The sequence below is a fragment of the Exophiala oligosperma genome (assembly GCF_000835515.1).
Source record: "Exophiala oligosperma strain CBS 72588 unplaced genomic scaffold supercont1.8, whole genome shotgun sequence".
Taxonomy (NCBI): Eukaryota; Fungi; Ascomycota; class Eurotiomycetes; order Chaetothyriales; family Herpotrichiellaceae; genus Exophiala; species Exophiala oligosperma.
In genome coordinates, this window is record NW_015622825.1 from 927,849 (window position 1) to 939,163 (window position 11,315).

At 51.0% G+C, this 11,315-nt stretch overlaps 3 protein-coding genes across 3 annotated transcripts; all 3 read right to left on the minus strand.

The window, feature by feature from the left end:
• Positions 1–1,176: 1,176 nt before the first annotated feature.
• PV06_08307 (uncharacterized protein) lies at positions 1,177–3,355 on the minus strand (the record flags this gene model as incomplete). The annotated part of the gene is made up of 6 exons (XM_016409626.1): positions 1,177–1,444; positions 1,498–1,642; positions 2,178–2,512; positions 2,577–2,764; positions 2,826–3,092; positions 3,158–3,355. The coding sequence occupies 6 exons, from the start codon at positions 3,353–3,355 to the stop codon at positions 1,177–1,179; spliced, it is 1,401 nt and encodes a 466-aa protein (XP_016259934.1).
• Positions 3,356–3,521: 166 nt separating this feature from the next.
• PV06_08308 (uncharacterized protein) lies at positions 3,522–3,842 on the minus strand (the record flags this gene model as incomplete). The annotated part of the gene is made up of 1 exon (XM_016409627.1): positions 3,522–3,842. The coding sequence occupies one exon, from the start codon at positions 3,840–3,842 to the stop codon at positions 3,522–3,524; it is 321 nt and encodes a 106-aa protein (XP_016259935.1).
• A 2,162-nt stretch (positions 3,843–6,004) lies between these two features.
• Positions 6,005–8,314, minus strand: PV06_08309 (uncharacterized protein; the record flags this gene model as incomplete). The annotated part of the gene is made up of 1 exon (XM_016409628.1): positions 6,005–8,314. The coding sequence occupies one exon, from the start codon at positions 8,312–8,314 to the stop codon at positions 6,005–6,007; it is 2,310 nt and encodes a 769-aa protein (XP_016259936.1).
• Positions 8,315–11,315: the final 3,001 nt, after the last annotated feature.

Consider the following 11,315-nt stretch of genomic DNA (forward strand, 5'->3'; position numbering starts at 1 on the left):
CATGTTGTTGTGAGGCTGCATGTTGTTGTGAGGCTGCATGTTGTTGTGAGGCTGCATGTTGTTGTGAGGCTGCATGTTGTTGTGAGGCTGCATGTTGTTATGAGGCTTCATGTCGTTGAGAGACTTGCGCCTTGCGGATCTTCTAGGCGGATCTTTGTTTTGTGAGACTTGCGCCTTGTGACTCCGCTTAGTCCATTGATCTTTATGTTATGAGGCGTGCACATGGTGACCCGCTTGGTTTATAAATAGCGGATCCCGATGCGGATTGTCGATCTCATTCTGGATCGCGCATTGATGCCATCATCCCCCGGGATGTTTCACGAGTTTTGGAGCTGGGTTTTGACTGCGCCTTCGACCTTGGATTTGCGACGGCAATCATCATCCTTCTCTGTCCGATGATTTCGCCAACTCTAGGCCTGGCTGTAGAACTTTGGCCGTGGTCTCGGTGTCTGCGTGAGGATTGTCCGTGGGCGAATGCCCGCCTGACTTGGTGATATCATCGTGAGGTTGACTGCCGTTGTCCACTGTCCACAGTCCTGCTCTTGTTCCTCTTCCCACCCGCGAGCCATTTCCTTTTTGTCTCCTGCCATTCAGGTACCTCCTCCTCTTCACGGTCACCTATTTCGACGACTTGAGGCGGAGAGGGGGGGGGGGGGGGAGGGAGGGAGGCTCGGCATCGACTCTGATTGAAGGCCCGCTGGAACCGGTCCTCCTGCTGGTGGGCTGACTTGAACCCAAGTTGGTCGATCCCGTGCTTCTATCAAGCTCAGGCAACTGAATGCGTCCGTGGTTATTCGATCAGTGATAGCCGAGTCAATCTCCAAACCAAAATAGGCACGGCAGGTTCTGCCTTCTGGACATTGTTTTTTCACAGGTGTGCATAGAGCCTGGGCGGGGGGACTCTCTTTACTTTTTTGCTGCTATCCTATTGTTCCGCCTCTTCACGTCCCTGTCCCTCGACAGGATGGCTCCAAGTCGAGCACGGGTGTAACAGTAGAGATGTATGCCGGCAGTGAACATGACGCGCGATCTGCCTGATCGTAGCTATCCGTCAGGATCTGGCTCGGCTCGCTGTCCACAACAAGAGTCGATTGTGTTTCTGATACTCTTTCTTGAAGGATAATTTGGGCCTCACTTCCGTTGGCATTGAAACTCTTTCGCTCCGTAGCCGGTACTTTATGAACTCGATCTGGTGTCGGCCGAACGTTGATTACATCTTTGTAGCTGCCTCTTCAAGCCGTCGTCGACTGTGTATTCCGCCCTTTGAAGGACCCCGCTGAAAGATTTGCTAAGCCTGTTGCAGTCCCCCTCGGGCCGATGGATGAGAAAGATGGTAACCGTTGGCATCGATGAGGGAGCGAATGAATTCATGGATTGGCTTGAGGGTGGCGACCAGGCAAAGTAATCTTCGGACTCTTCGCCCTTGTTTGTAGTCTCACACCAGCTGTAGCACCTTTCGTCAGTCAGACCTGGCATGTGGTATTGGAGCATACTTACATACTCTTCCTCAACAGGTTCAGCAGTATCTCCTGCTCAAGCATGTTTTCATCATTCCAACGACGGCTATCTTCCTGTTCGCCATCTCGGCTTGAGGACAGCTCTCTCGACGGTGCTGATACTTCATGACGCCGAGCTACCCGTCCTACTTGAGGATAGGTGAGTTGAATACCGCGGCATGGTGGTGATGTGAGAACCCTTTGAATGGTCATCTTTCAACCATTGAAGCCTTGGGGGGAGGGGTATCGAGGTACGGGTAACATGGGGACCGACGTGTTTGTGACGGCTGCCCCATGTATGGTCCATGGTGATGAGAACTAGGATCCAATGTCACAGGTTGAAGGTAAATGGTGTTCACGACTATGCGTTTGAAATTTCGATAGAATTCAGTACGGATGAGAACAAAACTAGGTGTTGTTAGACGGCTCAGAGGCCTCTTGCGCGGCGTTCTCCGCCCGACTGTCTTTACAAGCCGAGACCTAGAACTAGTCTCAAACCGCTCCTTTTACAGCCCCGTCCAGGCGCTCATTTTTCACTTCGCGGGCCTGTTTTACAGGTGCTTGCTTGAGGCAAACCATGACGTCTAGCATTCACATTCCCAAGAAAATAGCCTAGAGAAAGTCATCGAGGTCAGACTCGACAATACATCATATTAGACCCCCCTATAGGAGTCAAAATACCCAGAGGTTGAGCCCCGTCTAACAGGTGTTGAGGCCGCAGCGCAGTGTTGTGTGTGCGCAGGCCGAGGTAATGCCCGAATAGAACCAGTGCAACAGTGGACAGGACTAGGGACATGATCAGAATCGTGACAAATGGTCGTTGTAAGGCATCTCTGTGGGTGAGGCAGAAGAGCGTGAGGTGAGCAGGTTGAGAAGCAGCGCGATGGCAGAAGTCAGCTTTCGGCAGTACGGGGTAGGTCAGAGGAGATTTCCAATCGTAGTTGAATTCGGTCCTACTCACAACCCATGATGACACTACCACCGCAAACACCACCGTCGCAAACGCCATCGCGCCTCTATGGATGGTCAGATTCGACGCTCCTACGGGGTAGTTTGTCTTCTGCCCCGGTAGTCGCCGACCCGGGCGTCGACAGCGGTGCCTTTTTCAGAATAAACCCGTGATAGTCGAAGGAGCTGCCCGAACCACCTAGGACGTCCACCGTGATGACCCAATCCACTCCTTCACAATTGAGGAGAGGCTTTATGAGGTGAGGCTGGCGGTATGTCACATAGAGAAAAGCAGAGTCGGGCTTGAGGACACGAAAGACCTAGCGGGGCAGAAGTTAACTCGCACGGTGGTGCAATCTGTGGCGAAGCATCGGAACGTACCTCCCGGATATAACGGCCAGTGTTGTCCCGAACCTCATCGGGGGGGTCCCAAGGGCTCCCGTGTATCATGGCATCCAACGTCCCTTTGTCAAAGGCAACATCCACGGATTCGGAGGGGATCTGATCCAGCTGGCGCACGTCGGCGTGCATCCAGGTGATGCCCTCCAGATGGCCGTGTTGTTTGGACATGTTGTTCACGATGACCGTGGAGAAGTCGACGCAAACTTGATTCCTGTAACCTTTCCTCCAAAGATCTTCGGGTATCGTCTGAGTGGGCATTTTAGCCCTTGTCATTTGGCAATGACCACTCGTCATGGAAAGACACTACGTACGCTGTCCCCGGATCCAAGGTGAAGGATTTGTGGAGCCGTCTCTGGTGCTCGGACTTGGAACAGATTGCGGCCCAGGAATGACTCGAGGTCGTTGAAAGACCTGAACCACTCATGGACTTGTTCATCAGGGCCGACTTGGCCATAGCGCTCGTCCCAGTATTCAGAACGAGCTAACCGCTTGGACTCGGCCTCCGACATTGTGGTCTTGAAACAAAAAGGTTCGAAATTTCCGTTTCCTGGAGGCGACAGCAGATTGAGGGCGAGTTGACAAAAAAAATGATGAGGCCCTGACTCGCTGCTTTTGACAGTGACTTAGTCATTCCTGAAAACAGCCAGTTATTATCTCCCCTGTACGAGAAATAATTCATCCAGAGTAATTCAGAGACGACCCCTCACAGCCCATGCCATCTTTGCGGGGAGCACAAATGACGACGTTGACCATCTCTGAAGCGGTAAATTCTGACGATGAGGGACTGAGGATATTCGTCGCCACGTTGAAGAAGCAGCTCGAGTCATGCGTGAAAATGAATGAAGCGATAGGTATATGCTCGTTTCGTTGAAGGGGCGATTGATTCGGATGTGCATGATCTCTTTTCGATTCTGTCGACGGAGGAGATGCTGACCTGAGTTCGTCGAGTTCGGTGCCCTCATTCATCTTCTTGTCTCCCCAGGGGATTGGATTCATGGTGTGTAGGTCTTTGGCTGTGCGTAGAGGATACTCTATGAGAGAGAAGAGTTCCCATGGATTGTTGACAACGGCACGGCGAGACTGGTCGTCGCCACTTGAACTTGTGCCTCTTTGCCTGTCACTCGCAGGAAACTTTTCCCGGCGTGCCAAAGACTCATTTTACCCGTTCCACACGTCCCAGCCCTTGGAGCGAGTAGATGACTTGACCATCGTTCTGCAGGACCCCGAACCGGAGGCATCGCCCGCCTCGCTCTAGTTGCTGCTCATCACGAAGATCACCTCCCCAGCTTCCTCTCCGGTGCCTGATTGCGATGGAACGGCTTGTCGGCGACATTGGAGAAAGAGACACAGGACATTTTGACCCAGGGGACTTTCTCTTTCAGATGGTACTGTTCGCACTCGAATAGAAGTCTGATCAATCTTTGGATTGGCACTCGCGGCAGTATGGTGGATGGGATACCCGCAGAGAAGACCATGTCCAAAGCAGGTTCATCCAAAACATCTAAAGGTAGGGCCGCAAAGAAGCTTCACGGTGTTGCATGGACCAGTAGATGGACTAGGACAACGTAACAAGACAATCCACGGCATGAGGCTGCTGGCAAGGAATCAAACACCTGTCTCCTTCTCGAAGCCGAGATAGTGTCATGGAAAGATCTGTCTCTCCTCGCAGGGGGAGGGTCTCCTTGGTGACGACAGGCCTGACAGAGAGCATCGTTGTACCTATTCAGCCGGCTACCATCTGGCTCGCCGCAGGCAACCAACAAGGCGAGCACGTATTCGAATCGACGCAGCGCAAGCCCCATATGAAAAGTGTTGTCGTCAAGCTCGTTCTCAACGGTGAACCTGGAAGCTAGCTTCAGAATTCCCAGGAGGTTGTCGAAAAGGCAGCACACCTTTGCCAATGGCGTCTCTCTCAGAATGCAGTGATCACTTATAGATTGCAGTGTGTGACCGTATCTGGTGGCCGGTGAGTTGCAAGACTTCGAATGGGCATCTGCCAGATAGTACGGTGTCTGTCCAAACACATCCGGCGAGCATGTTCCTGATCTCTTCGGCTTCCTTCATCGAGGGTATTCAGGTTTGGCCGAGGAAGTGTAGGTAGTCCTCGAGTTCCCTCGACAAGGAATGGTCCTGGACCGAAGCTTTTCCCGACCGAAGAGTGAGGAGAATGTCGGCGTCTTGGTCAACCAGTGCCTGCACAGAATCGATCTTGTGCTGTTCGCAACAGGCTTTCGTACGGCGTTGCTAGTACCCGTGTACTCTGCGGGAGTCTCGTGTCAACATCGTCGTGGCGGCAAACCATCGAGGGGGGGGGTGCCAGGCAAATAAAGGGCGTGACGACCGAGCCGAGACGAATGTTCGACGCTCCTCAGAGGATACAAAGTGCACCAAAGTAACAAGTGAGTTGTTTTTGGGCTGGTGGTGCTGTTGCGTGCGATGCGCACCAAGTCCGGGAAGTACAAAGGCAAAAGGGCCAAAGGGCAAGGTTCTTGGGGGCAAAAGTCCAGTGTGGCAGAGTCAGTGGGCAGTGGGTGACACTCACAGCGGTGACGGGGAACTTTCTGGGGGGCCCAACAGTTATTATTGGGGGGGCGAGGTGTCCCTAAGTGATAATTATTGGGGGGGGCAAACTAACTCCTACGGGCGTGGCATGTCCCCAAGTAGTAATTATCGGAATGATGGATGTGATGGCTTTAGTAATTATTATTGCCATCGCTATGGGAAATGATTACTCTGTGATTACTCTGTAATCATCAGCTATCGAAATCATCACTATGAACATACCATCATACCGACATGTAGAATTCCTCCTCTGCCATTTTTGCTGCTCTCCCAGGCTTGCTCGAAAACAACAAGTCATAATTAACTTTTGTGATGATGTACAAGGTGCAGTCCAGCGCCGACCAAACACCCCATAACATGTACTCTTTCGATACTCATTTGATATTCCTTTGATAGTCCTTTGATACTCTTTCAATACCCCTTTGATACTCTTTCGATACTCTTTCGATACTCTTTCGATACTCTTTTGATAGTCCTTTGATACTCTTTCGATACTCTTTTGATAGTCCTTTGATAGCCTTCTGATAGTCCTCTGATCAAAAGTTGAAAACTCATAGACACTTCTTCGAACAAAGACTGGATTCCTGTGAAATGTCTCAATCAACGCGACACCAGGCCCCGTTACGTCGCACCACGTTAAATCGCCCTGCCTGTCTCTGCTGTATTGGTGTTATTGGCTGGTTGATGTGCGTCCCTGTGCTCACCGCTGGTGGTTCTCGTGCCTGCTGCTGCACCGGGGCCCCGCCGTCAGTGTCATAATCCGCCGCAGATGCATAAACTGCCCCGGAGGAAGAGGAAGTGGCTGCAGAACCAGAATTTGTCAGGCCACGCCAACCGGCACTCAAATAAGAGCGATCAGCACTGGCGGTGAGCTCGTTGGCAGCATGGATGGCATGATCGGCAGCGGTGGCAGCACTAGGATCGCCTCTAGCGTCACCAATACCTGCAAGAACGAGACGTGCTGCAGTGATAATGGCACAATCGACGGCGGCACGTGCATCGTCGCCGCCGCCGTCGCGGGCGAGGGCGGCAAAGCCATATGCGGTGACGACAGCACCAACGGCGGCAGTAGAAAACTCTCTTCTGACGGCACACCCCTGAGTTGCTTGGGAATATGCCCTGGCGGCGATAGCGACATCAAAACCACCCCGCTCGAAATTGCGAATCGCCATTGTGATTTGCGGTGGGTACATAGGAACCCAAGGGTCATAGGAGTGGATCATAGGTCTCATGATGCGTATCGCGCCGTTGGGCTTCTCCACGGGCACCCAAGGCGCTCCAAAGATGGCGTGCACCCGCTGCCACGTGTCCTCGCGAGGAGGGATGTCTTCAGGTCTAGGGAGGTTGCCCATCAGCGTCTGAATGACTGGCTGGAGATTGCTACCGAGCCTTGAATCCTCTTGTTGTCCCCGATGTTGTTCAATGGTTGGTGGGAGAGTGGCATTGTTCATCGTGTCGTATTGTCCCAATTGCTGCTGCTGAGCGGCATGTGGACCGCCGGGGGGAGGAAGCTGAACAGGATTACCAGTAGTTGGCGCAGTACCACCAAGAAGCTGGCCATAGCCATTGTGAGGTCCTGTCCATTCAGACGGATTATCCATCATGAAGGGGTACCGTCGTTGACCGCTAGGAAGCTGCCCATACACGTCGTGGGGGTGGCGCATACCGAATTGTTCTGTATCAAGCTCCACATGTCGAGGTCGTGGTGGTGGAGGCGGATTCTGCTGACGTGTTTCCTCAGGCTGCGGCGTCAAAAATGGATCTTCGAGTGTCGTCGAACCAGTACAAAAAGCAGAAGCATGATGATTGGCCGAAGTAGAATCGGAAGGAAGCCGCACGCCCCCAGATGACAAAGCAGGAGAAGTACCAGAAAAACCACCGAGTGGAAGCGGATGTTCTGTCGATGGAGGATCCTGCATGCCCAATGGTCCTGCACCAGTAGGAGTATGGCGAAGCTGCTGATGCATGGCTTGATCATTCTGCATGGTCGATGGTGCTGCAACAGTAGAGGATGTATGACTGGACGGTAGCAGCACGCCACCGCCGGAAGAAGGGGTGGTATCTGAAAAACGACTGGGGGGTTGCTGCTGATAGGCCCACGGAGGGGGAGTTCCCCCGCCCAGTTGCTCAGCGCTACCGGGAACAGGGGTATAGTCTGGATGAAGAAATTGCCTGTCGACTTGTGTTGTGGCAGTGGGAAAAGGCGTATGGCCTGCAAAGCGATATTGCAAGTCTAAGTCTTCTGCACTAGCTGGAGAAGGAGTATGGACGAGTAAAAGCTGCTCTTGAGGTGTCTGGTGAACATTTCGAATGGCTGGTTGTCCTGACGGAAAAGAAGTACGAGCGACAGGAGGAGTACCATCATCAAGATAACAACGAATGACCGAGGAAGCGGTACTGCCAGGAATAGGGCCTGGATGATCACGCTGTGGGGTTTTGTAGACATTCTGAATGCCCAATTGTCCTGTGGGAGAAAGAGTATCGCCAGGCGGATGAGAAGTAAGCCCAGGTAGATGACCATGGGTAGCAGAAGACGTGGAGGATCCTGGTACACGACGACCAGGACGATTTTGTTCAGGTGTTTCTTGTTGATTCTGCATTCCCAACTGCGCTGTGGGAGAAGGACTGTGGCCTGGTGGAAGTGGCATGTCGACTTGTCCTGCACTAGCTGAAGAAGTATCGCCGGCCGGAGGGGGAGTCACCTGAGGAAGACGACCACGCACAACAGAGGATGTTGCTGAACCCGGGACGTGATACTCAGGATATTCTTGCTGATGCACTTCTTGATCATTCATCTGTATGCCAAATTCTCCTGCATGGAGCTCAAGTCTGTTGATGTTTGGAAGACCTCCGGTGGATGAGAAAGAGGAGGAAGAGGAGAATGACCCTCTTGGACCAGGCAACATGTTGACGATGTTTGTCGTTGCAAACAGTGATCTGGTTCTTCAATTTTTTTCTTGTTTTCTTTTTTAGAATAGCAGCAAAGAGTGTGCGGTTTGAAAATTAAAATCTAGTACATGGTCAGTCAGCAATGAGCACCGTCGAGTACAAGGGTCTGGTAATAGGAAAGTGAGGATGATGGAACTAACCTTTGAATGAATGTTTCAGGGACGACAACAAGTGTTCAATGTGTTGGTTCAGAATTGAATTACCACGAGAACATCTAGTACAAGGTGGTCAGTAACGAGGACCGTCAACTACAAGAGTCGAGTGGGGAAGGGAAGTGAGTACGATGGGACGAACCTCTGATTGAATGATTGAATCCTGCATCGCAGGCCTGCATCAGATTGTGTTTTTCTTCGCCAGTGTTGTCGTGAAAAAAGAGGAAGAGAGAGAGAGGAAGAGAGAGGGGAAGAAGCGAGAAGTATGAGGACCGCCAAGCCCGAGCAAAGTGAGGAAGGAGTGTGCTGCCGGGTACTAGTAGGAATCTGAGGAAGTAGGTCTGCCGAGCATTATAAACTGCGGAAGGAGGACTGTAATCGAGCGTCGAATAGACCGGGAGGAGTGTGGTGGAAGGAAATGAGGATGGAGGAGTCAACCTCTTTTGAGCCTTCCAGTCCTACAAAGGACTGCTCAAAGAATATTCAAGAGAGTGTCGACAGAGATGTTGAGAAGGAGATCGAGGATCGTATTGTGAAGCGTTTGGACCACAAGTTGGTGAACATTTTCCGCAAGGATATTGCTCGCTAGACTGTTGACGATGCTTTCGAGTAGTGTGTCAAGAAACGTACTGCTGTAGGTGTTTTGACACACTATCGAAAGGACTATCGACAACAGGATCGCGCAGGAGTGACGAAAGGAGCCTTCACCCTGGAAAATACTATTGTACAGGATGAGGGTGTAGAGGATCGAGCAGATCAATCTCAAGGTCGTCGTCATGAAGCTGCTATCGTGAAGGGTGTCTTGAGGAGGTCTTGGCACTACAAGATTGTTGCAGCAACAAGAGTACGTTGAATAGTATCGTAAACGAATACTCTCTTGGAGATGTCGCTTGCGGGAGGAAACGAGTATCGAAACAGATCCATGGGAGAGAAGAAGGGCTCAAAAACGACAGGGGAAGGGAGATTATATGCCTTTTTTTTGATGAGACAATTCCCAGCCTTACCGGCCCCCATGCAAAAAAAAGGTGAAGCGGTCAGGGTATACCGGACTAAGAAGCTCAACAATCCATTGGCCCCAGTCCGTACCAATGAAACCCAAACTCTTGTGAGCCTCGGTATTTTCCCTCCGTGACACAAAGAGGTAAGTTCAGAAGGATGCGTAGGCCCGAAACATGCCTAACTTGGGCGTCGTTGGCCGCCTGTGTTATTGTTAGATGACATAGTTCCTGACACGTTCATTATATAACTACCTACCTAACTAATTGTCCATGGCAGCACTGCTCGGTGTACAAGTGCGTGTTGACTGTTTTGAGTATTGAGTGGTTGCAAAGCCCCTTTCCGAATGGGTTTTGTTGGATGTTGTGGTTGCAAGTTCTTCCCGAGCACTGAAGGAAGGACGTTCTGAGCCCTTCTATGGTGTTGTTAAGCTCGTATCGTAGTGTGATGTGGTGTGTGCGCGCACAGGCCGAGGGGCGTCAGTTTCTCGAATCAGGTCCATGCATGTGCGACGACAATAATCAAACAACTAGGGCAGCACTAGTCACACATGATCAGACAGGATCCTGACACTCTTCGAATGGGTATCTTTGAGATGTGTCAAGGTATGATTGTAAAGTCCTTTTCCGAAGGGTCTTTTTGGGCGTGGTGGTGATGATTATGGTTGTAGTGTCCACGACCATGCTTGCGTTCTGAATCAGGACCAAAGGGATTGGGTAGTACTGAAGAACAGGACGTTCTAAGTCCCCTTGTATAGTATTGAGAGGCTGCAGCGTAGTGTTGTGAGGCCGTAGCGTAGTGTTGTGTGGTGTGCGCGCGCGCAGGTCAAGAAGTAACTCCTCAACAGGACCGACCAATGTAGACCACACCAGCAAGTAGATAGTATCATTCGCATGATTACAGTAGGAGCCTGACACCCTTCGATTGGGTATTTTGAGTGTTGTGATGATTGTGAGTTCTTTCCAAATGGTATTTTGAGTGTGGTGGTGTCACGACTATGCGTGCGTTTGAAACATGACCAAAGAGCTTAGACACTGTCGAAGGAATGACGAGGAGGCCGCAGCGTAGATCGAGACACCTACGAATAGGACCAGTGCAACAACAATAACAACGACAACAACAACCAAACAACCAGGGCAGCTCACTAGTCTCACATAATCAGGTAGGATCCTGATACTCTTCAAATGGGTGTTTTGGGTGTTGTGATGATTGTAAGATATCTTCCGAAGGGTATTTTTGAGAGTGTGTCAAGTTGTAGCAAGTCCTTTCAAGAGGGTATTTCAGATGTTATGGTTGTAAAGTCCTTCTCAAAGGGTGTTTTGAGTATTGACGCAAGATAAGCAATTCCGAGTCTTTTTCAAATGGTCTTTTGAGTGTGGTGGTGATTGTGGTGTCACGACCATGTATGCGTGCGTTCTGAAACATGACCAAAAGAACCAACTCGGTAGTATTGAAGGAGGGCATACATCTAACCCCTTGTATGATGTTTCAGATGCCGTAGTGGCGCAGTGTTGTGTGTATGATGTGCGCGCACATAGGTCGAGGCACTCACGAATAGGACTACTGTAACAGCAGCAGCACCAACAACAACAAGGTAACACTAGTCACATGCGATCAGGAAGGATTCTGAACACTCTTCGGATGGGTATTTCTGGTTGCAAGTTCTTTCTGGTACAGAAGGAAGGTCGTTTCAAAACCCTTGTACAGAGTTAAGGTGTTTGATGAGGCCCCAGCGGCGCAGTTTCATGTGGTGTGCGCGTCACACAGGTCGAGGCACTCAAGAATAGGACTAGACCAGTGCAACAACAAT